This window comes from Numenius arquata, chromosome 7, assembly GCF_964106895.1.
Source record: "Numenius arquata chromosome 7, bNumArq3.hap1.1, whole genome shotgun sequence".
Lineage (NCBI taxonomy): Eukaryota > Metazoa > Chordata > Aves > Charadriiformes > Scolopacidae > Numenius > Numenius arquata.
Window position 1 is genome coordinate 3,840,460 of NC_133582.1, and position 27,051 is coordinate 3,867,510.

The 27,051-nt window shown below is 40.0% G+C and overlaps 1 protein-coding gene across 1 annotated transcript in view; it reads right to left on the reverse strand.

The window, feature by feature from the left end:
* Nucleotides 1–2,161: 2,161 nt before the first annotated feature.
* The window catches only part of IBTK (inhibitor of Bruton tyrosine kinase), a 52,762-nt gene continuing 27,872 nt past the window's right edge, over nucleotides 2,162–27,051 (reverse strand). Inside the window, exons 16-28 of the mRNA XM_074150371.1 lie at nucleotides 24,580–24,676; nucleotides 24,148–24,249; nucleotides 23,159–23,276; nucleotides 21,464–21,524; nucleotides 20,602–20,729; nucleotides 18,724–18,836; nucleotides 17,955–18,103; nucleotides 17,044–17,207; nucleotides 15,221–15,313; nucleotides 13,917–14,075; nucleotides 9,242–9,394; nucleotides 5,030–5,162; nucleotides 2,162–3,109 (exon numbers count right to left, since the gene is read on the reverse strand). Of these exons, the coding sequence (XP_074006472.1) occupies nucleotides 2,984–3,109; nucleotides 5,030–5,162; nucleotides 9,242–9,394; nucleotides 13,917–14,075; nucleotides 15,221–15,313; nucleotides 17,044–17,207; nucleotides 17,955–18,103; nucleotides 18,724–18,836; nucleotides 20,602–20,729; nucleotides 21,464–21,524; nucleotides 23,159–23,276; nucleotides 24,148–24,249; nucleotides 24,580–24,676 (1,596 nt within the window). The 3' untranslated portion in view covers nucleotides 2,162–2,983. The remainder of the gene's footprint in view (nucleotides 3,110–5,029; nucleotides 5,163–9,241; nucleotides 9,395–13,916; nucleotides 14,076–15,220; nucleotides 15,314–17,043; nucleotides 17,208–17,954; nucleotides 18,104–18,723; nucleotides 18,837–20,601; nucleotides 20,730–21,463; nucleotides 21,525–23,158; nucleotides 23,277–24,147; nucleotides 24,250–24,579; nucleotides 24,677–27,051) is intronic.

The following is a 27,051-nucleotide window of genomic DNA, read 5'->3' on the forward strand; positions in this document are numbered from 1 at the left end:
CAAAAATATCCGTACCTGTGCATAAAGAACACAGAAGAGAACTCAATACATTCTTTATATTTTTAAGACCAGGCTGGATGGGGCTTGGAACAACCTGGTCTGGTGGGAGGTGTCCCTGCCCAAGGCAGGGGGTGGGAACTGGATGATCTTTAAGGTCCCTTCCAACCCGAACCATTCTGTGATTCTATGACTCTTTTTACTGATTTATCACCTGTTCGGGCACTGTGTCACCAGATGGCACGAGCGCGGTTCTCACCACAAAGTGCTGTGCTGCCACCAAGGACCTAGAGCAGGATGTCCCCTTCAGAAGAAAGCAGCCCCGGTCATGCTGCAAAGGCTGTCACAGCCGAGGGATCACAATGACAGGAGCTCGTGTTCCCGTGAGAGGTGTTCTCATGACCTCTTCACCCGCCGTCCGGGGATCATCGCCAGGCTCACGTAGCAGATCCAGCTGCTGGGCTTAAAGCAAAGGTCACCCGGTGTCCTCCCACCCCCAACTGCATCACCCACGAGACAGGCAGCTGTTTCCTCGTAGCCAGGGGGTTGGGTCACCGGCTGACAAACGTAGGTGACACCTTCCTGCAGAGCTACGGGACGGCGAAATGACCCGATGAGAAAGAAAGGCTCATCATCTACTTGAGTGTCGCTCGGGTCTGAGGAGGCAGCGATCTGTCAACGCTTTCCCAACCCGCAATTCTCAGACCCATACAAAAAAAAAATTAATCTACTCTGACATCACGTTAATCCTGGGAAATGAGTTTTCAGTCAAAGCAAAGCACACAACTGAGGAAAATTTAAGGTTCCACCACCTCCGCAGAAAAGACCTTTACATCTGTTGATGCAACTGCCTTGTTCTGGGTTTTTGTTCGGGTTTTCCATCCCCAGAGCGTATCCAGGGGTTTAGAAACTTTTATTTCTCTTTCCACTATAATTTGAATTTCTTAAGTACATTTCAAACACTTTAAACTCTGTTGATTTCCAAGTTTTAAGATAAATAAAGACGGAATCTGTAAGTTTACAAAGGTTTCTGTGACATGTTTCAGCCTTAACTTTAAGCTGTTCTAACACAGCAGTATAAAAAATGTTCTCAGCTCCAGAAGAGCAGAACGCTGATCGTTCCTCTTTTTTGTGAACATTAAGTATATTTATTTATCATCACTCATTAAACTGCGACAATAAACCCAGAACCAGTAAGTAGTCAAGCTCCTTGGCACAGTGGAAGCACGAATCCTCTTATAACGTCAGGAGAACGACGTTAAACAGCATATCCTAATTGACTTTGAAAACAAAAATAAATATCAAAACGCAAAATTAGGAACTCTACAATGATTTTATATTTGAGAACAACTTGGGTTCACACCTGGAAAGGCCCCCTGCTTTTATAGCTGGTTTCTCACAGCTGTTTTTTAATTCAGAAGGGCAGTTTCAGCAGGTCCCAAGGCCCCGCAGTGCATCAAGTAAAGCACTTAACGCGCGTATTCTCATCAGCGCAGTCAATGAATCACCCACTGAATTTAAAAATAGAATTAAAAGCTACGCCCTCCTTTGCGTGTGTAGCTTCAAAATGCCTACAGTTCTTGTTTCATACGCAAAAGAAATACTTCTAGATTCCCTCAGAGTTACCTAAAGCGTTGATTATATATACACAGCACATAAGTATACTAACTTTGTGTAAATCAAGATTTTATGGTTTATTGCATTTGTTTACAATTTTGGGGGGGAGGGGGAATTTTTTTGGTGTAGCTTGACCTGAAACCATTAGACATATCTACATAGGGTTGTTGGTTTTTTGTTTGTTTTTTTTTCCCCCCCCCCGCAAGATTCTTTTATCACACAGTGATCAACTCTCTACATTCATTTTCCGTAGCGCTCTCGATTCCAGTTTTCCAGAGTCCGTGAGTTACTGACACTACTGAGAAAGTCCAAGTTCAAACACACCTACACAAACAGACAAACTAGACAGAATAGTGCAGATAAGGCTACTTTTTTTTTTTACTTTTTGTTGTGGGTTGTTTTTTTTATATATATATATCTATATATATATATAAATTCGTTTAAACCAGGCACAGAGAAGTTTGGAACACACAATACTGAAAGCCACCTATGATATTCTTTGAAGGTTTGGGTGTTTGCAAATTCCAGAGTCAAGCGCTCGCCCCTAGAGCTTTAACACACAGACCTTTTATTTCCTCAAGCACTTCAAGCGAGTTGTACCTTAAAACACGGTGGTTCTAAAACTGTACCATATTTACTGGGATAAGACTATAGAGGAGCTAATGAAGTGCCACCACGTTCTATTCACCCGATCGCTCAAAGGCCAGCCCCACGAGAGGGGGGAAAAACATGCACAACCGAAGCAAAAGCGGGCGATGGTGAGGGCAGAGGTTCATCGTGGAGCGTGACAGCAAAAAATACCGGCCACAACAATCAGAGGAACCGGTACTTACACACGTAACTTAAGGACAACTGCATTATCAAACTGTACTTTAACACGAAGTTCAAGCACAAACTTTTTTTTTTCCCAAATATTCCCAATTTGCCAGAAAGCTCTGAAGAACATACCCCACCCCACCCCCAAACTTTAAAGGTGTGTAATTCTGCACATTCAATTCCACGTTAAATCACAAAATAAGCACTCGCTTTTCAGCCATCTGTGAATTTAACAACAACAACAACAAAAAAAAAACCCTCACAACTGAAGATTAGCAAATGCATTTCCAATCTACAGCTTCATGTAACATCACCAATAATATGTCTTGTTATAGAAATTCTCTCAAAACATACATACAATATATACTGTGGGTAAAGGACACAGTGAACACATTGTTTCCATTCTCTCGAACAAACACCTAGTGATTATGTGCAGCGTTTTAATGCTGATGTTAAAAACTACATGATTCCTGTTCTTCCAGTCCCGTTTCGTTTGTAAGAAGAATTAGAACTTCGGAAGTGCACACGCAACACGGACTGTGAAGAGTACGAATTAGTGCTTGTTCCACATCGGTGCCGCTATAGGTCCCTGCGGAGCCCTTTCAACAGTCACAAACTCATCGGGGTTGTCAAAAGCTTCGTAGTGGATTAATAAATCTTGAATAGCACATTCCTCGATCTGGAAGGAAAAAAGAACATGTAGGTCAGTGTCAGATCTACATTTACACCAGCAACACGGTTTACGAACTGGCTTTTCCTGGTCCTGCATGCATGTCTGCTACAGACCTCCTCATCAGGAAGCAGTGGTAGATGAGCCCTTCTTGAAGGCAACTTGAAGAAGCCTCATGTTTGCAGGTCCTGCTCCTCACAGGAAACAAGCCACCCTGAGATCTGCACCACCGCAGGGCACAAGCACTGGTGAAAACTTCCTAACACACATGATCAAGGAGCTGATGAAGGGAGACACTCTGCAGGATCTCATACTTACAAACAAACAAGGACTGGTCAAGGTCAAAGACAGCCTTGGCTGCAATGACCATGAGACGTTGGAGCTCAGTAACCCAAGAGATGGGAACAAGACAAATAGCAGGATAACAACCTGGGACTTCAGACTAGGATCTGTGCAGGGATCTGCTTGGAAAAAAATCATGGGATATGGCCCTGGAAAGAAGAGAGGTCCAGGAGAACTGGTTGATTTTAAGGGTCACCTCCTCCAAGCTCGGGAATGGTCCATGCCAATGAGCAGGAAGCCAAGCAAGAGGGGCAAGAGGCCTGCATGGATGAAAGAGCTCCTGACAAAATTCAAACAAAAAGGAAGCAATACAAGAATTGGAAGTAGAGAAAGGTGACCCAGAAGGAAAACAAAGACACTCTAAGCACACAGGAAGAGAATGAGGAAAGTCAAAGCCCATCTGGAGTTGAATCTGACAAGAGACCTGAAGGGCAACAAGAAAGTCTTCTATGGCAGCAAAAAAAGACAACATGGGCTCACTGCTGAATGACAAAAGGACATGAAGAGGCTGGGGAACTAACAGCTGCCTTCATCTCAGTCTTTAGTTGCAAAATCAGCCTTCAGCAGTGCCAGGCCCCTCAGATCAGAGCTGGCAAATATGACTGCAAGCCCACTGTCAAAAGAAAATCTCTGAAAGGTTGTCACGATAAGAATTGGTCCCTGAGGGCTGGAAGAAAGCAAATGTCATTCCTACTTTCAAGAAGGGCAGGGCAAGGAGAACCTGGGTGACCACCTACCAGTCACCCTCATCTTCATCCCTAGGAAAGTGGTACAGCTTAAGTATGGACCAAGAGCTTAAGTGAACAAGCTTAAGTATGGACAATATAAATGGGCAGTGAGAGAGACTGAAAACTGGCTGAACTGGTGATCTCAAAGGGTTGCGATCGGTGGCACAAAGTCCAGCAGCTACAGGCCAGTCACTAGCCCCACCACAGAGACTAGGGCCAGTACTGTTTAGTATCTTCATTAATTACCCACACAATGGGACAGAGTCACCCTCAGCAAGGCTGCAGACAATCCAAAATTGGAAGGAGTGGCTGATAAGCCAGATGTTAAGAGGAACCTCATGAAGTTCAACAAAGGAAAATGCAAAGGGTGACAGCCTTCTGTGCTCTACAAGGGACAGCATTGCCAGCAGATTGAGGTAAGTGACCCTTCCCCTCTACTCAGCACTGGTGAGACACATTTGAAGTGCTTTTTACTGTGGTTAGACATTGGAACAGGTTTCCCAGAGACGCCACGGAGTCTCCATCCTGGCAGATATTCCAAAGCTGCCTGGACACAGCTTTGAGCAACCTGCTCTAACTGACCCTGCTCCGGGCAGGGGTTTGGATTAGACAGTTTCCAGAGATTCCTTCCAATGCCAACCACTCTCCAATGCTGTGAAGACATTAATCATGGACTCAGTAATCAATCTGACTCTGATATAGGCCTATCAAACAGCAACGCAAAGTTATTATTAAATGATATTGAATATCATTATGTAAATTATACTGTGTACCAATACATAATTAATCCTAAAAAACTGATCTCTGAAACAGCTATTGGAAACTCCTCGTGTTACTTCACAGTAACTGAGCACTTTACCTGGATCAAAGCCAAAGGTTTTTCTCTGCTCCTAATGAGAGCAGCTTCTTGCTGGAGCTCTTCCTCTACAATGGCCGAAAACATGACAGGTGCCATCACAGGAGAGCGAGATGGTGACGCTGCTACCCACGGACTGCAAAAAAACCCCAAAAAATAAAAGACATTATGAGGCAACATCCCGAACACAATCAGCACAACAGATAGAAAACAAGCTCCAGAGTCTAAGCCACTGGCAAATTTAATTATGACTTTCCGGGTGTGGAGAATCCAGAAAATGGTCTTCCAGACCTGGGCTACTTCTAGGAAAGAAGAGTGAAAGTCACAGACAGAGCATTTTCTGTAAGAAAGACACTGAGTCAAGTGCCACAGAACCATTTATTTATTTACTTGTTTGTTTATTAAACAAGTTTCTCATAACTCTCCTACCTAATTCCTTACTTTACAGCTGAGTTAATCACTATGGGGACGATCATACCCTGCAACATGTGGCCCAGAAAGGTTGGAGTATCTTCATACTTGGAATCAGTCACAACTCAACTGGAGCAGGCCCTGAGCAATGTAATCCAGTTTGACTTATTTTGAGCAGCAGGCTGCTAGAGAATCTAAATTATTCTAGGATTTCAACAGCAGGGGACTACTTCTTAGCTGAAATCTCCATAAATCAGCTTCCAGCTTTTACTGCACTTAAGAAAGATAATAACATAATAAAAAGCAGGAAAGAACCAGAGAAAAGGAAGGAAGAAGAAGAGAGAAAGGCAGTTTTTTGCTTGCTGGTTTGTTTAATTAAGAGCATGTTTGTACAACTAACTAAATGCCTTTATTCTAGCGTCACCTCTCAACTTTATCTCTTTTTCCACCTGCTTTAATAATGCTCACCTTCCTGCACACATAACAATAACTGACACCTATTCAGCCCATTTGACAGCTACGTTCTTCTTCCCCCTCAGAAGTCAAAGTATTCACAGCATTACTATAAATGAATCCAAGTAGACTGTTATACTTAACAAACCTGCTTCAGCACAGATAAGTTCTTCCCAGAGTAAGACTTCTACACTAACAAACCAAAAACCTCCCAAAACAACCAAAAAAACCTCACCACAACAGGAATTTCCAAAAGCTGGTACTAATAGTTCCAGTGCCACAGCACACTCTAGTGATCAATTAAAAGATAAGTTTCAATACCTGTGTCATCTCCCGCAATTTAAATGTGGCTTTAAAATGTAGGAAGCGGTTCAGATATTTTGAAGCTGTTTGTACATCTGTGTTTCTTGCTAGCAAGACACTCAGTCCAGATATTAAATCAACTGCAGATATTTCAACATGCTAGATTAATTCCTCAGCTGGCATCAAAATAACTGAGAGAACTGGAACAAACGGGAAAGGGGAAGCTAGAATATACAGAAAAATGGAAAAAAAACCTCAAAAATATAGAACTTGGAAACCTGGAAGTCTTGAAAATTAAAGACTGATGCAGAGACATAAGTGGTTCTGCATGGGAACAAACCAGCCAAGTATCATCAGTACTGACCCAACCTGATAAACTCAGTTGGCTGAACTTGCCGTGACTCCTGCACAGCCACCAAGTTGTCCCAGCACTCGGCTCCCCAGCCTTTCTTCAGGATTTGTCCATTTGAAGCCAGCTCAGGTCTGGTGCCTCCCTCATCTAATGACTGCTCTCAGAAAAGGAACACAAAAGCCTGGTCTCCTGCAGAACCTCTTGGGTTTTGCTGTCCCGTTTGAGTCATGTACTACTCATTAGCTCACTATTAGCCCTGCCAGAACTAGGCTGTTCCCACGCGAAGCCACAAAGGCTCGTTTCCACTAAGACTCTTCACTGCTCCCTGGAGTAATACAGTGAAGACAACCCAGGCTGCCACAACAAAGTTAAGTCATGTCGGGGCCATGTTTTCAGCTTGGACTATGAGCTCCACATGCCCAGCTGCAGAGCCTACCTCCCAAGGCTGAGCTGACCCTAGAAACAAGGCAGCCACATCCACACAGCCCAGCTTTGGGGCCGATCTGCCTCTGGACCGGATCCAGTTCATATCTCCACATCCATGACATGCTTCATCTCCAGAAAATTTCTGGAAGAAAAACCTGGAAGGTGATCATAGAATGGTTAGAGTTGGAAGGGACCTTAAAGATCACAGAGTTCCAACCCCCCTGCCATGGGCAGGGACACCTCCACTAAAGCAGGTTGCTCAAAGCCCCATCCAGCCTGGCCTTGAATACTTCCAGGGATGGGGCAGCCACAACTTCCCTGGGTAACCTGTTCCAGTGCTTCACCACCCTCACAGTAAATGATGGTATATGGAAGAATGTTTATGCAACCATCAAAAATCCCTCATCCAGAGACTTGAGAAAACTGTCAGTTTAATTACCATAGAATCATAGAATGGTTTGGATTGGAAGGGACCTTAAAGATCATCCAGTTCCAACTCCAGATCATCCATTCCAGTCCCATGTCCCTGCCATGGGGAGGGACACCTCGCACCAGACCAGGTTGCTCAAAGCCCCATCCAGCCTGGCCTTGAACATCTCCAGGGATGGGGCATCATTATTATTGCACAGTTTATCCAAATTAAAACCACAAACCAGGAACAGAAGCCACACAAGTGTCTTGAGTGTCCCATCACTGAGACTGACATCAACAGATGAGGATTACTTATGCCCTACGCACACACAATTTCCCTTCCTTAAAAAGGAAGGGGTACGACTGTGGAAAATTAATCTTCACAGAAATAGCCCTTGAATGCCGCAAGCAAGAATCAGAGCCTACTGTGACAGAAACTGTACAGTCAAAGAATAAAATTACCTCAAACTAGAAACTCAACTCCTAACTTTCAGCTGGATGAACTAGTCACCTGGGCTCTTTACACCTAATTGAGAGAAATAGGCATCTTCAGACACAATTCAAAACCTGAAATAGCTCTGAAATTGCCGACTTTTCCAACTGATTATAGTCAATCTAAGTCATCTGGGCTCCCACTAGCTTAATGTATCATCTTCAGACAGGTAACATATTAAGCCTTGGTTCAACTCAAATAATCCACTGTGAGAGCGCGCAGACCGGCCGGACTGCACAGACCAGACAGAGCAACGCAAAAGGAGAAGAAATGACTTAGAGCAGGTGTGACAAAGTAAATAACAGCATCCAGTGCTAATTCCCTTTTCGCCAGCCCTTGCCATCTCCCATGTGACGAAAAGCTTTATTGTTTTGCTAGCAACAAAATTAGTGATACCTGTTTTTCTGCAGATTTGTGCTTCGTGTCCCTACATCTCCACTCACCACATCGTCTTCAGCTTTACCCCTCTGTTCCTGAAAATACTCACCCGTCACACACACTCTCCAAATCCCTCCCACTTCTCTAACACCATCCCACACACCATGTTCTTATATTTCTACCCTCATTTTGTTCTTTATATCTACAGTAGGAAACGTACTACTTCCATCCTAGGGAAACACCAGGTTTTATACGAGCTGAGCAACCAAGAGGGAGGCCCAGCAGAACTTTCTTTTCCTTATAAAGGGGACAGTTTTTCGAGGGGGATGGAACAGCAGTTCGTAAGAAAAACTGGGAGGTAATGGGTGTCAGGGTGCCTGTGCACCAACAGGCTCTGCAAAGAATTAGTAGTAGAACTGTAGTCTCCCAGTAATTCTAATACACAGGTGTAACCAATGCATCAGTATTTCAGGAAGCCCTCTCCATCCATGAAAAACTGCACCTAAACAATTAAATCAGTTTATAAGAAAACCCAGATGAGGAAATGCAAGAACTGTGCTTGAATAAACTGATTTTATCCACTAAGTGATTACGAAAAATATTGCTAAGCAAACTCCGTTTCATGCACACCGTAACTGAATGCTAAATAATATCCAATTTCCGCAGAAGTTAGAAAACACCCTTTTTTCAGTTTTATACATACACACATGTGCAAATGTACACACACACACACATCCATCTATATGGACACTCTGAACCTCAAACAAAGTATTAGCAGTGGCATTCAATTGCCTTAGTCTTTAAGCTTCCTATTCCTGAGAGTACTTCGTTCATAAAATCCTATTAACAGAATCATTAAAAAAATGCTTACAGGATCTTTGTTTTTTTTTAAAATCACATTTTTAGCCTTTCTTATTTCAGCAGAATTTAGACAGGTTATTGCGGTTCTTGTGTAATGGTTGATCAATTAGGAAAAGGCTACTCTTACCTTGTGGTGTTTTGGACTGATGAATCCTCAGTTCCTTTATATCCAGCTCTTTTGACGCCAGAACCAGGTGAATTATTCGCGCTCATACATTTTTCTTCTTCCATTACAAGATCACGGAATGACTTTGGCAAAGCAGAATGTAATGAAGGTGACCTTAAAAAAAAAAATCAATAAATAAAAACAAACAACTCATTTTATACTTGCACTTTCTAGGACTACCATACTGTTCCACAATTCAGAGAGCAAAGAGGGCCTTTTCAGTTACTGAAAGATAAAAACATAATAGTAGTTAGCTTTTGTACCTCACCATTATGTCTGCTAGACCCCATTCACTAAAATAAGTCACTTTATATTCTGACATCTAACTTCTTGATCCAAATACTTAGAAGAACAAGCCAGTAGCATAGAAATTTCGTAAGAAGGAAAAAAAACCCACAACTCAAAACCCAACACCCACCCCTCCATCTATTCCCCCCCAACTCATCCTCTTAAAAAGCAATTTTATTTCCACACCTTGTCTCAGAGAAACTGTACCTTTTCTAGCAGTGTTATTCCTTGAAAAGTATTCTCATAAATCACACAATTAGTACTTGTGTGCTAAAACTGTTAATTTACTACCATGAAAGTCAAATATAGCTGATCTTCTTTCCCAAGATATTGAATGGGTTACTCGTACCTGCTGGAGGCTCTATAAAGAACTCCATCCACAGTGAAATTCATAAAACTGATAGAACTTTGTTTTCTTTTACTTGTCTAAGTATAAAGTGTACAGTTACTGAGCTAGAGCCTGCATATTATCTTTCAAAAATAAACCAGTATCAAAATACAGCAATTTAGCATCATAGCTATTCTGAACACTTTCTGACCTAAAAGCCTTTTTATTTACAGAATTCAAGGCAGTTACCGTTAGTCTTTCCCTTACCCATCAAGGCTTTGGAATTAATTCTTCATACGTTTGCTTACATTTAATTTTACTAAGCACAGCAGTCCCACCCATTGTGAAATATACAAAATACTGGAAGAAATACAAATATTTGAAGAATAGCTCTGCTCATTATCTGCTCAAGGAAATGAGAGATCAATTATAAATACTACTGAAGCAAAAAAAGCTTTCTATACAACGCTGACTGATTTTGCAGCTACCGTAAGAAGGGAAGCATTTGAAGCCAAATACTTTCAGTCTACATCTATAGGGTATACAATTTAAGATAACATACATGAGGGAATTAAGACATTGCAACATTGTATCTGGAATCTTACAACAAAAGCACCTGAAAGTTATGAATGATGTCTGAATTCCATTGGTAGACCACTCAGGCTTAAGTTTGGGGGAATTCTGTTGGGTTTTTTTCTTTGTTTTTTTGTTTTTTTTTTTTTAATACTGCTTGAGCAGTGCAGAAGGCACAGAAAGCAGGATTGGAACCTCCAGGTGCAGGGGCTCAGAGATATTTTGCACATCCTTTGTTCCTACCACCAGTTGGCACACAAGAGTCCAGGAAAGTGTTTGACCAGAACTTCCCCAAATTTACTGTATCGAGAGGGCAAATGGTTCCTTTGGGATTTTCTGTCACAGAATCATAGAATGGTTTGGGTTGGAAGGGACCTTAAAGGCCATTGAGTTCCAAGCGATGAAGCAGAAGCTTCTTCTGCTACTAATTATTTAAGTAAACTACCCATTTTCATGAAAATTCTGTACTGCAATCAGATCCACCTGCAACACAGCACCAAAAAAACCCCCAAAAATCCCAACACAGACCCCCCCTCCAAAAAAAAAAACCAAAAAACAAAAAACCCAACCACCCACACAAACCTGAACGATTCTCAGCTTGTGAACCCATCCAAAACAACTACCAGTGGTTTAAAATGGTTCAGCTTCAACTGTTACAAATTTTCCTCAGAGTAACAACTCTAAATTTCAGCTTTTCCTGCCTGATATGTTGCCATTTCTATCGATTTTTTAGCATTAAAAAAACTAATTTATACATCTTTCTTAAAAAGTGGAATATGACTAAGTTTCTCTAAGCTCTAACTGCAAAACATCAAAGCACAAAGTTCCAAAACAGGTGTTGATGTTTCAGTATAAACTGAAATACTGACAAGCTGCCAACCTAGACATTAAAATGTACAGTTGTTAATTCAACAGACAGACCTCAAACTGCTTTACGCCTCCACTCTTGAAAAGCCATAGGCTCTCCTGAGCTTAAAAAAAACCCCAAACAAACAACAGCCCCCTCCCTCAATCAAAATAGGTTTGGAGAAGTTAACACTTGCATGAAATACATGCATTCTTGCATGAAATACTCTCAAAGTATTAATAACGGGATAATTTCTTTCCCCCCTTCTAATTTCCACTTTTCTTCAAAGGAGGAAATCTAGGTCCAGCCCCACCGCAACCTATGATACTAGAGGTTTCTTTTGGTGGAAAAAGGTAGGACATTATGTATGATGGACTCTGTCTTTTAGTCAGCCAAGAAAGAGCCGGAAGGTCCCCCACCCTTCTGGCAAGTGCGCTCACTGCACATCCAAGATGAGTGTCCTATTTCATTGGAACACAAGCTCCATGGCTTTGACTATATTGCATGTGTGGAAAGCTCAATCTGTTGCCAAACGCACTCTGAAAGTCCATTGTGAAATTACAGAATATAACTTTACAAATACAATATTAGAGCAGATGGGTACCACCATTCTACCTTACATACAAACCAGCCAGCAGGAGCAATCAAATAATTGATGCCTTGCCTAAAGTAGCTGAAAGTTGATTCAAGAAACGCGCTCTTCCAGCAGCTAGGCATAACTTTAAATATTCATATACCTCCCACTGGTTCTTTGCTTGAACTCTTGAGCTACCGGCATTTTCCAGATTAGCAGCCAGAGGAACGTACAGAATCCTGCGTGGTGACCACATGAGCTTTAGACCGAATTCTACCCTCCTGAAGTATATCCTGGCCTTGCCACTCAAGATGGTTTGTGTGACACAGTAGAGCCCAGCTACTTTTGAAAACTGTTTAATCAGAACCTTAAGAGCACAATATATTTTCTGGACAGTTATTCTAAGCATATTCAAAAAATCAGTCCCTATTTGCTTTTTAAAAGGAAGGAAGAGTTCATAGGCAGGTGGTAGTGTAAGTAACACCCAAGAGGTAAAGAATTATCTACCAGAGAGTAGAAGAATAGACGGATGGTATTCAGGAACAGGAAATTCCATTTGAACGTGAGGAAAAACTTCTTTCCTGTGAGGGTGGCAGAGCCCTGGAAGAGGCTGCCCAGAGAGGTGGTGGAGTCTCCTTCCCTGGAGACATTCCAAACCCGCCTGGACACGTTCCTGTGGGACCTGCTCTGGGTGACCCTGCTCTGGCAGGGGGTTGGACTAGATGATCTCCAGAGGTCCCTTCCAACCCCATATCATTCTGTGATCACTGTCCAAATCACTGCTTGAAGGATACATAATGCCACACTACCCTGAATTCCCCAAACAAGTGCCCATTTCAGATCAGACTGATATGATCCCTGTAAAATACTGAAGCCCTCTAACCATGAGGCTGAACATACTGCATGGTGTCCACTGGAGAAATAAAGCTTATTCTGGTGTCATAACTGCACGTAGAATACCATTTTAGAATCAACTATTATCTAATTTATAATTCATGATTTTGGGAAGATTACAACATGCTCTCACAGTTTCTCCCACGTTACTGATAAGTATTTTGAACGCCAGCTCTATTTTACCATTGTTACGTGGGATATTACTGTGATTACTGGGGTCTTAAACTAAGATAAGAGCGTAGCAACAGACCTTGTGGAATCTCAAAGAAATCTAAAGGCGCTTCAAGTCTAGACCTTCTTGAAGAGGAAAAGGAGCAGAACTGCCCAGCATGCACATAGGTATTTAATCTGTAATAATTAAACTCATTAAATTTACATAGCTTGCAACTTTTACATTTATGCCTTTATGCTTTCATCTGATGACAACTGTAAATGTGAACAACAAAGCACGAATTGGGCGAGCGCCTCATTACATTCGATGCTGTGACCCTAGTTCATTGAACAGATGAAAAACCATTTTTCTATTTGATACAGTGATAATAACTTGAACATTTAGATTGTGGGTAATCAGCATTACAAGTAATCTTAAACCCATCATGCATCCTTCCAGTATAAGAATTCTTAGCAGCATCCATCACTCCCTTCAGCTCCTAGCCACCAAGGTAACTTTGTTATCTATAATTTCGGTCTATTTTTGCTCTACCCCAAAGTCATTCTAGCCCTTTCCCCCTCTGTTTTTGACAGAGAAAAAAAAAAAACCCAACACATTCATAATGGTTTTCAATAACCTCTTCCTGACTAAGTTTCAAAGCTTGTGCTCAACCTTCTTTTTCTATACTTCACTTTGATACCATCTGCAAATACCACATCACACACAGGCAGGAACCAGATGGGATGCAGTCATCTGACTCACCAGAGCAAAATTTCAAAGAACTGTTAAACTGCAACCACTCCATTTCCCCACCCCCTTTGAATTTCTAGATTACTACCAAATGTAGATACAAACAGTTCAATGCCAGTCGTCTTAGTGAACAGAACCTAGACCATTTTTATTTAAGAAACTGCATCTAAGAGGCTATTCAACGTAAAAACCCTCCAAAGAAAAAGAAGGGATATTTGATTTATTCCATACCATGCATTCCCTAGTTTTGCAACTTTCGTAGGCGGAGGCGGTGTGGTTATTAGCGTAGTAGGTTCTGTGCTGCCGGTTATTGCTCCGTTATCTTTTGCTGCCAGGGCAATCATCTTCCTTTGCTTCTGAGAAAGCTTGATTCCATGAGATGCCATTCTGCTGTGAATTGTTATTGCAAAGAGAGATGTAAGACCAGTGTCCTTTGAGACGACTCGCCTTTAATCTTGCAAATTAAACTGAGAAATACTTCTTTCCTAGACCAAAATACTTTGTGAGGAGCAGCAAAAGGGGAGTATAGGTTGGGGGGGAGGGGAGGAAGAGTTGGATGGCTGGGGAGCAAGAGGAGGCTCAATGAATATCAAGAGTGACAGAAAGAAAAGCATCAGCAAACTATTTCTCACAAATGAAAACATACAGAGTAGGAATCAAGCCTCCAAAAGAGATGGAATAGCATCAGATGAAGACTATTTTCTAATTTTGTGACATTTTAGAGACTATCAGAAGCTTAGCTCCCTTAAACCAAATACATTCACACATAAGAAACATATATAACGTAATATAGACATTTTTTTTATTTGTAATAATTTCCTAAGTTATTTGGATTCTTTGGTCTTGGCAGTTTTGGTCATAGCTTCTGAATTTCCCTAGCCAGCAACCCTTTCCTAGGCTCCAGGACCACTGTCCTAGCTCTCCTTTAAAAGAATACTACATTCCAAAGGTCATGAAAGTCGTCTCCTGTTCTCTTCCATGGATCACTAGTTAAGAAACACCAGGTTTAATCCACTGTCTCCTGAAAATGTACTTTTATCTCGCAGTGTCTTTGGGATGCTTCTCCAAACAAGAACCATGCTTGCTGAGAAAGAATTCTCAGTATCAACACATGGGTGCTGGGGGAGGTCAGAGAATGGGAGACAAGAAATAAACTTCAGGATCAACTACAGTCCTTGTCCACAAGCAATTCCCAAAGTGCTAGCGACAAGAATTAGTTCTTTTTTTGGTTAGAAACAGGAAAGCTCCACAGAGCAGGTCACTGATTTCAGATACTAGCTTGCTCTTTCACATTTCAACAGCTAACACGGGCTTTTGCAGCAGTTGACCAAACACGACTACAGTAAAATAAAGGGATAAATTTTGTATGCGCACAGAAAAACACTATTACGAACTGAAGTAAACAAAGCTGTTAAAAAAACAAATAGGACAATTTTTCTCCTGCTTGTTTTAAACTCTGAACTGCCTGAACCGCTAAGTAAATTCATAATAGCCCGGTCACGCTTTTCTTTTATAGATATTGGTTTTTTACCAACCCTGAATTTGCCTTTGGCATGGTTCCACATTTCTGCATACTTTCTTCAATTTCCATGATGGTTCTTAGGTCCATAGCAGGAGGGCTGGCAGGGCTAAATGAAAAATAAAAAGTTACCTTACAAGGCGCTCATTTTTCCTTACATTCCACAGTTCCAGCCTTCACTGAAATTCTCTAAATCATACATAAGATTGGGAACCGGATGTATAATTTATGTCTGGTTCCTCAATTATGGCAAACCTCAAATAGAATGTTTCTGACAGAACTTTTATAAATATATACATATTTAAGAGCATACTATAAAAATACTTTCAAGACTCATTATACTATGAAACAAAAAGATGTGAACTATGATTACTTCAAAAAAAATTAGATACCTAAAAGCAGGATACTTATTTAGCAGTCAACTTCTCACACTAAGTACTAGAGACTCATTGCTCACAGCAGTTTCATGAAAGTTGAATAAAATCTTTCTTTGAAGAACAGGATTAAAATTATTTCACATGGCAAACAGAACACTCTTTGCAAAGTTTGAGCTCTGTACAAACACTAGTAATATTCTCAAGCTTTAGGAATCAGTTTCCTTTTCATAAGTGACCTAGATTTTAATCTTCCAGAGAAATAAACATGAATTAAATCCAGATATTTCCAAGCTTTACATGAAACTATAAATTAAAACCCATGTACGTAGAGGCATTTGTAAACTAAGCAGTGTTACAACTAGATTCAAGGACAAGCTTTGAAATAAAACATAACCAGCACTACCTCTGTCCCTCCCTACATAAACCCAACTGCCATACATTAAATGGTGAATTAACCACTGGGAGATCACACCAAAGTCTGTTGTCACTGCTCCTCCACAGTAGTTCAACCAAATACACTACAATATTAATCCTTTAAACATTCTACACAACAGCACTACCTGCTTTTTCTTGACACCATACCAGCAATACTAGAAAAAGTGAATAAAGGGTACAAGGGAAACCCATAAAGGCACAGTGACATTACACCAAAGTCCTGGGGTTTTATCTGTTCCCCTTTCATGCAATCCTCTAAAAAACATTCAAAAAGAACTCTCAATGAAGGTGGAGCTTCTTCCAACCAGTCTGAAGAGTTGGTTGTGGGATGTGCTAGCTTCTGATTTCCACAGCTGTATCACCCGTATTAACAAAGCCCATCAGCTACAAACCAACAGGGCCTGGGAAAATTGTGGGAAATGATCACTATATGACTCTCTAAATCCTTAAACTCTTCTCTATTCAACTTTTATTGACAACTCAGAGACAAGACACTAGGCAAGACAGAACTTCAGTCTATCCCAGTACTGCTCCTTTTTCATATGCAGATACTGCTACAGATAAAAATTAATAATTTTTTTTTTTTATTACTGTATCAGTTAAACCTGTAGTGTTGATTTTCACAGACTGTTTATGTCTAAAAGGCATGCCTTAAAAATGTCAAAGTACAATGGTGCTTCTAATGGCTTCAGGCATGGTCTGATTCTACAAAAAAATACCAAGTATTTTACAAAGTGTTAACCAGGTAGACCTCCTAAAAAAAAAAAACAAAACCAAACATTAGAAGTCCAGACTGGTAGCACTTAAAAAAAAATATATATGTATCTAACAATTGGTTTTCTCAAAGAATAATTAAAAAAATACCAGTTGTATTAAACTATCAAAACCTTTAATTCACATGTCAAGTAATATATGATCATTTTGAAGAGTAGACAGCTTTTTAGTCTGAATAGAATATTATTAGCATTCACTACAAAGCGTAGAACAGTGATTAAAAGTTATGTAGGCACCACAACAGTTACTCCACCTGAAACTGGTTGCTACCCAATTGGGAGAGCTGGCATAATTGTTCCTAGCACTGGGAATGGACTGTGGGACAGACTGTGTCAGCGCTGGTGAGCCCTTGTATGACTTCAACTCCTTGTGAGGTGGAGAGGGTTTCATACCCTGACTGCACGCTTTGTCCTTCATCTAAAAAAAAGACAGAAAAGTGTTGAATAAATATTCTCACGTTTTTTCATTTAGGAAAAAAAAAAAAAAACAAACATGATCCTACAAACAACTTGAATGACACTTAAGTGAAAAGATTTTAAAGGATACCTCAAAAATAGCAATACTGTAGCGAATCCCTGACCCGTCTGCTATTTGTACCTTTATTTTTTTTTCGCTTCACAGTTCACCCTGAATCATTTCAGTCCAAACATGCACCTTTATAGGGGAGAATTCACTCAAAGAGATTCATTTTTAAAGCTTTAACACTTAACATAGGCACAATTCTCTCAAACTTATTTCTCTTTGCCAGTTATCTCAGTTATCCTGGACCATACTTCTGTACAACTACAGTAGTCAAAGAACAGCAGGATTTTCCTGGAGTTTTTTGGCTTCTGTTTTTGTTTTCTTGGCTTCTGAACTTCAGATTTGCTTTTGCATTTTAAATGAAGTAGATAAAGACTTTACATAATTGCTCTTCCAGTTTGCAATTTTCTGGACACTACACACATAAAAATTCTTATTACGATACCACATGAATAAACTACCCTTAGAAGACTTAATAAAGAATACTCATTTTTATTTGCTTTATCAGACAAACAGTAACTACTTAAAGTTGTCTACTCCATTTTAAGGACAACAGCTTCTCAGAAACACTCCAAAATACAAACTCTGCTTTTGATGAACTAGATAAACACAGACAAATTGCCAAGAACAAAGAAATCCAACCTCAGTCTTCTCTGGATGAAATCCTTTTGTGAAATCAGGGGACTGCAAGTCTCTGGGGCTACTCACTCCTGCGTAACTACCTTCAGAGTCAGACGTTAAGAGTTCTGGAAGTGATTCTACAGAGTTAGTCTTATCCAGTTTTACTGAGCCTAAGAAATAAGAAGAGAGAGAGAAGAACTATTAAATCACGAGAGCCGGACAAAACAATGTTTAAAAAACCCCCAAAGTTATTCAGTCCATATGATGAATACAAAATAACCAGAATTTTCCCCAGTCCAGTATTCTAGACTGGAATAAATATAAGGAAATTTAAGACTACCTTAAATATTTTTTCAGAATGACTCCCACTTTTCTTTCTCTGTCTCACAATATACAGGTTTAGAAAGTAACACTAACACTTTTGTGCTGAAAATGAAGGCTTCTACCATCTCTCCAATAAACAGCGACCGATTTATTTTTTATACTCCAGAAAAAAAAGCCAAACAAACAAAAAACACATCAGCAGAAATGTTCCACTTATTAAAACCACATGGGAAACTGTCCATTAACTTTATTTGATAAAATACATGCTTTTACAGAATCCAAACTTTGGGCACAAGCTCAGTATGACACACGTGCTTTCAAATGCAACTTAAGAATTCACTATTTAAATTCAACTATGATATTCACTAGAAAATAAATAACCTTTGCAAGATTTCCTTATTGAAGTACAGACATTGCATTGCATATTAAACTTTATGTTCTGTTTTTATACCTCTTTCCCACTGACCTGTAGAAGCTGGACTCTGAATAATGTCTGACAGATTATATCCTCCGGAGCTGTCGGACCGTTTTCGTGGCTTCTTTTTTGCCTTAGTTTTTGCTTTTTTGAAAAGGGCTTCCCTATTAAAAACAAAGAAAAAAAGACCCCACGATGGATTCAACCAAAGAAATTAAGCCTCAAAACTATCAGTGTCAACATCAAGTTTTTCAGTCAGCAGCAACGGTTGTACTTCAAGCAGTAATTCCTGGTCCCGCCAACTGTCACCTGCTGCTCGTTCCTGCTCTGCTTCTGCATTGGCACAATTAGTTAGAAAAATGATTTGTGGGGAAAAAAAAAACCATCCAGGAGGAAGAGAAAAGACTCTTTCCAGTCTAGATCTAGTCTCTGGTCTAGTACCCTGCACAAAGGCTTCTGTGGAGAAGATACAGCAGCTGCATAGGCTGGCACTGCCACCTAGGCCAGATTAAACCTGCTACAACAACAGATATAAAGCCAACTACATCCAAGTCTCTTTTGATTTCTCCTAAGTTAGTGAAGTTCAACAAACTCCATAGTTGGTCTCATTTTTCCCCAACACAAATATTGCCACCAAGATGATACTACCTCTACAATAAGGCAGGTATATGGTCATGTTACCAAAATGTCATGGGTTCCTATATATGATAACTAGGAAGAGTGGAATCAAATAAAAGGCATCTGTCCTTTTAACGAGACTAGTAGAAATTCAGAATTATATGAATCACAGCTACAGTAACCCCATCTCAAAAAGCTTCTTTGAGAAGCTTTTTTGTGGAATAACTATATATGTACTTATTCATCCCTGCATCACTACTGTAACCTTAGAACGGTTGGGGGTTTTTTTCCAGTCCTTGGACTGCCTTATTCCCTAAAGGTTATCGTCAAGTATTTAAAAACACTGAAAGGCTTGAAATCTAATACAAAATGGGCTCTCAGTTCCTCTGATCTACTACTCCTTATCTCTACTAGCTCATTTACCATAACTTTTCTTGACACAAGCGCTCAGAACAGTACACAGTACTGCAGGCGAGGTCTCATCCGCACACTGACATCAGATTTCACTGCCCGTCTTGGAAAAAATGTTACCAAGCCATCCTATCAAATTAACTTTTCATAGTTCTGACGTCCCAGCCCGCTTCTCCAGTTTAAAAACCGTACAAAAAAAAAAAAGCAGTTGCAATTTTATTATTTGCTCGCCAGAGAAAAATAGCACATTAAGTCAGTCTGACAAGGCTTTACAGATTCTATCGCTCTCACCTCTATGTCTTCAGAATAAATCTTCAAAGACAAATACCAGAAGTCCACAAAACCAAACTACCTGATCTATGGTTGTCTGGATCACGTTTTCTAACCCTTTTTAAAACACAGGTCGCTTGTTTTGTTACTCTACAGCCAGACAGTAGCCACTTTAAACTGACAGATTAAAAACTCATGCCACAAAACTTGCTATTTCACTTGACAATTCTGTTAATATTAAAGAAATTTAGGTTATCACAATTTTCTGACCAGACCTACAGTATGCTCAAGTCTGATTTTTTCCTCTTTTGATTTCTCCTAATTCTTCACTGAACTCCACAGTTGGTCTCATCAAGCACAGGTACTCTCATCACATGCGTAACTCCCAGACATTACTGTACATGCTTGTTTTGCTGCCTTTACTCACATGCTACTTCTAAATTGAAAAAAACAGTTTCTGTAACATTTCAAAATACTTAAGAGAGCTGAGAACAGTCTTTGAAATCTCCATTTCTCCTTTTTCTTAATATTTCTATTCTGAACCCAAAGGGAGTCAGGCACCATCCAAACGGGGATAAATGCCATACACAGCTCACCCAACTTAAAAATTGATGAAAAATAGATACTTACTGAGCATTTTGTTCTGTATTCATTTCTTCCCTTAAAAAGACAAAGTTCTCTCCCTCTTCAGGCTCAAAAGAACTTATATCAGGTCCATCTGGATACGGAGTAATTACTCTTCTGACCATAGCTGGAATCTGTAGTTATAAATGTCATTACATTAAGTTTCTCTTAAGTTTTACGCTAGCAAATATGTGATCTCTTTTAAAAGGACCAAAAGTGACTGTCATTTGAAACACTTTTACAGATCAAGTAATTGATTACTTAACTAGCTTATAAACTTAAATTACATCTTCAAGCAAAACAGCAGGAGGATTATTTTAAGTGACAGGCTCAGAATGCATATGTTTCAGCTGCCTGTAATTCCTGACAAAAAAAAAAAAAATGCTTCAAGGTTTTGCAAACATTCATCTTTTACTACTGTAGAGTTAAAGAACATTGGATTATAATGTGCCTTGGTTTTCTCCTTTGCATTAAAGTCCAGCTTTCACATTCCTTTTCTTACTGCTTTTAAGATCTATATGATCACCCTGACCTTTACACTGGAGAAGTCTAATGTGCTTTCTTCTCCTTTCTTCTAAGTAGCAAATGCTCTTTTCCATAGGTTATGCTTTGGTTTTTCATGCAATAATTGTTAATTACAGAACATTTAATGTGTATAATTAATGAATTTAAAGGACGCACTACTGTTGCAGCAGTGAATAATGAAATATGAGCTCCGTGAGAGTGATAATAGCAGGAGCTAACCTTAGCTTTTGAGTCAAATGTCCCACATTCAGCCTGTCATCTACAAACCCTGCATGTATGTATTTATTACTCATCCGTTCTCATATTAAACCTAATCAGCTTATACTCAAGTTGTACCACTTACCATTTTCCTGTAATAAACAGAAAGATCCTTTACAACTTCATCACTTAAGACATCCAGAGTCCTAAAAAAAATAAAATATAAATTTATCTTACCAGCTTAAAAAAAAAAAATCACTTAAAAAAAAAATCACATTACTGAGTAATTCAAATTAACGTTTTAGATGAATCTCACCTAGAGGCACTATTACCTACTCACGGTGATCACAGAGTCAGAAGGAAGAAAATGAACACAAAATATGAACTACTCAAGGCCGTTGATGTAAAGCATGATTAAACCCACAACCTTTCCCAACAGCCTACCTTTACTTAAGGCCACAGCCAATATAGACCTATATAGTTAAGTTGCCATCAACTGGTCATTCTTTTACCTATTTCTGCATACTTTCAAGTCTTCCTGATGTGTATCTAACACTCCAAGTCTACATAAATTCTTCTATAAAACTCAGCCACAACCTCCCTTGATATTCATGCCAAAAAATAACATTACAGCAACAAACATTACTCCACAGAACTGTTTTGCCCGTGTAAGCGGCCTTCTTTGTACAAAGCTGCCTAAGTTCTAAATGTCTCAGGTGTCTCAGATTAAAAGTCTTGCTACCCAGTAATGACAGTTTCAGATTTTCACTAAAACGCAGATACAGTCTTAATGGTAGTAAGAATGTTGCATGACCTTTCCAGGCTTAAGATGAAACAAATCTGAATTGAGAATACTACTTAAGATAACGTTATAAGGTTTTTACTCTTCTCTCCAAAATCCAAGGTTGAAATGTTTATACTCAAATTGTGAAGAGGAAAATTGCTAATATGAATGGATTCCTGTATCTGTGATACAAGCAGAGCAGTTGTGTGACACAGCAAAGAAGTGCTGGCATCCTGAGCTGGCTCAGATCTCTAAGAACTTCTGTAGGTAAAAAGAAATGTGACAAAAGGCCAGGGAGTGGACAGAGTGGACCAATAATAGAGATAAGGGGTTTTTTGTTTGGTTGGGTTGTGTTGTTTTATGGGGGGGTTAAGTCTTTGCTAGAAAAGAAGTTCTATCAGTGCTCATAAGGCTTGCTCTGAGATGATGATACATACTCTGGAAGCAACCTGAAACTCTGTCCAAAAACATCAAGAGAAGAAAAGCCAGGGGACACTTACAACTTCTTAGAACCCCAGCTGAATCATTGTGGAAAGTAAAGGTAATTAATTAATTTGTTCAGCCCTCACTGCAGACAGTTAAAGCAAAGAGACTACAAGAAGGCAGGCACATCCTCTTTGGAAAATGCATCAGCTACAATAAACCTACTTAAATTTAATTTGCATAGTAACTATAATAATTAAAAAAAAAAACACAATAAAAAAACCCAGCAGTTTTATGCATCTTCAAAAACAATATAAAAACTCAAATAAGCTCAGACCTAATTTCAAAGCCCACTGAATTCAGGAGAGTTTTTTCCCCTTAATTCAGTCTCTTCATAACAAACTGTAACACAGGGTTTTGTACTATAGAACTGGTACAGTATGTACAGAGAGCTAACTAATTTCTCTCTCCCTCTTTGGCAAAAATAAGCCTCCCTTTAAACTAGCAGCATTCAGTTGCATTTTAACATTTAATCGCTCCTATTTGCTCCTATTAGCTCTTCCAACCCTTCTGTCTTTTTGAGATGTTTGAATTGAACAGCTAGTGCATGAACACGTTTGCATTCCTCCGTACCTCGCCTCGAGCAAAGCTGCCATATTGAGTCCTATGAACTGCAAACAGGACAATTTTAACTGCTCAGCGTTATACATTGCTGAGAACTCCAACAGCTCGGCAGCGTTCTTCAAAGTAACTGCAAAGAAGAAAAACAACAAAATAAATTGGATAACCTGCCACAATACCATGCGGCAGGGTTTAAGACATTGAAGGGCATGATCTAGTTATTGAAACATATCATATACTTCTCCATTCCTAGAAGAAACGCTAATGCTCAAATGGCCATAAACTATAGCAAGCTCCATATAACTTTGTAGCAGCGAAAAAGAAAGCTAAAAATAGCACATTTCACATACAACATAAACAGTTCTCAAAGCTCAAAATATTCCCTCAGCAGGGAGGAAGGAAAAAAAAAAAAGGGGTGGTGAAGGGGTAGAGGGCGGGAGAGAGAGAGAAAGAGAGAGAGAGAGAGAGAAAAATGGAAGCCACTACGAAATGCTAAGCAAAAAATGCTTGCTGACTTCTTGTATGAAGGTAAGTAACAACACTTAGTGTTTTCTAGAAGAGAGACCTTCATAGCCATATAGAAACAGCACCATCTCAAACCAACAACAGAAGAACTAGTAGAACTAAATACAAGGACAGAAATAGAAACACAGAATACATTTCATCATGTTTTAAAGACAAAAAGTTTGAATTCAATGAAATAAAGGTTTTATAAAAGTTTGGCTTATTTGTTGTAGTAGTTGGGGGAGACTTTTTTTTTTTCTTTTATTAAAGAGCATGAGATGAAGAGAACCTTGCAAAAGGAATGGATAATTATGCTAACCTAGAACATCACCCAGACTAAAGAATCGTTAACAGCTATGCAATGAACAGCAAAAGGTAATTAGAGCAAAGGAATATAAGCAAGTAATTCTGTGCTGAAATAGAAAAGAACATCAACATCTAAAAAACCCACCATTTTTTATTCTCTAACTCTTTATAATACAAGTGGAAGAACTCACGTTTTTCCGCAATGGCTACTTCACAGATTTCTTTGAGTCTGGATATAAGAAGTTGATCTGCTACCACAAGAACGTTACATATGAATTCCACATTTTGAGAATCTGGAAAACAAAGCATCACGTAAACGCTGCGGGCAACTCAAAGTCACTATTAACACATAGAGCTTCAAGGAGATTTTACCAAAGGACAAATGTAATGGCTTTGCAAATTTAGATGGGATATTCACAGCACAAGGAATAGCTTAAAAGAGCACAAACAGCCACTTTTTGAAACGAGAGAAGGAAGGAAAAGGAAATCTGCAGTTCAAGTGTCACAAAAATTTGGATTTTCTACATAAAACTTAAACACGAGCATATTAAACATTGAATTTCTATTTTAAAAATATAAAAATTGAAGGAGCTACAGCTGAGTTGAAAATATAATAATGGCACCTTTTATCGCAAGAGCTTCATCTGTGTACAGGTAGTCTACAATTATCTGTAGTATGTCAGAATGGATCGGCATCTCCAGAGCTGAACAACAGGAAGCCTAAAAGGCAAAAGGATTTTAGAAAAAAAAAAAAAAAAAAAGACACACACACACAAACAGTAAAAGAAGCTGACTACAGAATTAAGACAGCAATTATATTTAGCAAATGATTCAGACTGACGGTCACATTTTCAAACTTGAACAATTTTTTAAGCATTTGGACAAAATCTGTTCAAGCTTTTCAGTTAATAATCAATTGTAGCAGAGCGATTAAAATCTGCCCAAACTGCTGAATAAATATCCATGAAACAGTTCAGTGTTTCATCAGTTTGAGCACCTTTTCTAATAATCCTCCTTGATTGCATTACTTCACCCTCAACTGTTTAAAAGTAGAGCCACAGGAGTCCCCTATGCAAGTACTGAACCGCTTCCCTTTCAAGGCAAAAAGATCTAGGGAAATCACAAATTCCCACACATGAATAAAATGAAAATAGCCATTACTGTTAATCCCTCCAAAAACAAGGTCCTCAGCAAACCCTCCATTTGAAGAACCATCTAAACCATTAAGGCAAAGCTTTTGAATAAGTAAACATTAGCCTTCAAACCATGTATTTGTCACCATTCAAGTTTATGCAGAAACACTTCTTAGAAACTTTGGGTTATTTCAGGTGGTACTGAAGCAAAGCTTTATACTAAAAGATTTCTTTTACTTTAGAACATGCTACTGGTACTGACACATTTCCTGTCCGAAGTTTAAAAACCTCTTACAGATATTAAGACTTTTACACAACATCTAGAGCACTTGAGAGCCCAGAGAGTTGTAATTAATGGGGTGAAATCCAGTTGGCGGCCGGTCACCAGTGGTGTCCCTCACGGCTCAGTTTTGGGGCCAGTCTTGTTTAATATCTTTATTGATGATCTGGATAAGTGGATTGAGTGCACCCTCAGTAAGTTTGCAGATGACACCAAACTAGGTGGGAGTGTTGATCTGCTTGAGGGTCGGAAGGCTCTACAGAGGGACCTGGACAGGTTGGATCAATGGGCCAAGGCCAATGGGATGAGGTTTAATAAGGCCAATTCCTGGTCCTGCATTTCGGTCACAACAACCCCAGGCAACGCTACAGGCTTGGGGCAGAGTGGCTGGAAAGCTGCCCAGCAGAAAAGGACCTGGGGGTGTTGGTGGACAGCCGGCTTAACACGAGCCAGCAGTGTGCCCAGGTGGCCAAGAAAGCCAACGGCATCCTGGCCTGGATCAGGAATAGCGTGGCCAGCAGGAGTAGGGCAGTGATGGTGCCTCTGTACTCGGCACTGGTGAGGCCTCACCTCGAGTGCTGTGTTCAGTTCTGGGCCCCTCACTACAGGAAGGACATTGAGCTGCTGGAGCACGTCCAGAGGAGAGCCACCAAGCTGGTGAGGGGTCTAGAGAACAAGTCATATGAGGAGCGGCTGAGGGAACTGGGCATGTTTAGTTTGGAGAAGAGGAGGCTGAGGGGGGACCTCATTGCCCTCTACAACTACCTGAAAGGAGGGTGTAGAGAGGTGGGTGTTGGCCTCTTCTCCCAAGGGAATAATGGCAGGACCAGAGGAAATGGTCTGAAGTTGGGGCAGGGGAGGTTTAGATTAGATATCAGGAAGAATTACTTTACTGAGAGAGTGGTCAGGCACTGGAACAGCCTGCCCAGGGAGGTGGTGGAGTCGCCATCCCTGGAGGTATTTCAGAAACGTGTAGACATGGCACTTCAGGGCATGCTCTAGTGCCCGAGATTGTTGGTTTGTGTCTGTTTGTGGGTGGGGTGGTGTGTGGTTGTGGGTGTTTGTTTTGGTTTGGTTCTGGTGTTTGGTGTTCTGGGATTTTGGGGTTTTTTTGTTTGTTTGTTTTTGGTGGGTTTTTTTGTTGGTTGGACTCTATGATCTCAAAGGTCCCATCCAACCAAAAATATTCTGTGATTCACAAAATATTTACTTATGAATTTAGTATGATTTAGATTTCCTTAGGAAATAATGGATAATTTAAAAAGTACATAAAAGTGATATAGAAATCAATGATACAAACAGACATGAAACACTTCAAAAAATAAATCAATCAATCACTTGTCTCGCAGTGCTTCAGATATATTTCCTCAGGGATGACTGAGGAAGAGGCAGCACAGTAATTTAAGAGGACAGGTAAAGTTCCCGTTACGCAGCAGAGGGACTGCCAGTGCTCTGCCAAGCTCTTAGATTTACATATTGCTAATAAGCTATGAAAGCTGAGAAAACTCCTGCATGCTGCTTCAGCTTTTAGTCTCTGAAAAATGCTTCTCCATTTACACCTTTCCTCCCCTTCAACAAGCATCCTCAATAGTATTCACATACTTTAAGAGAGGCATTTAGTGAAATGACGATGTCCAGGAACAACCAGGGCATCGAATCACAGGTAGCAAATATGAACCAAG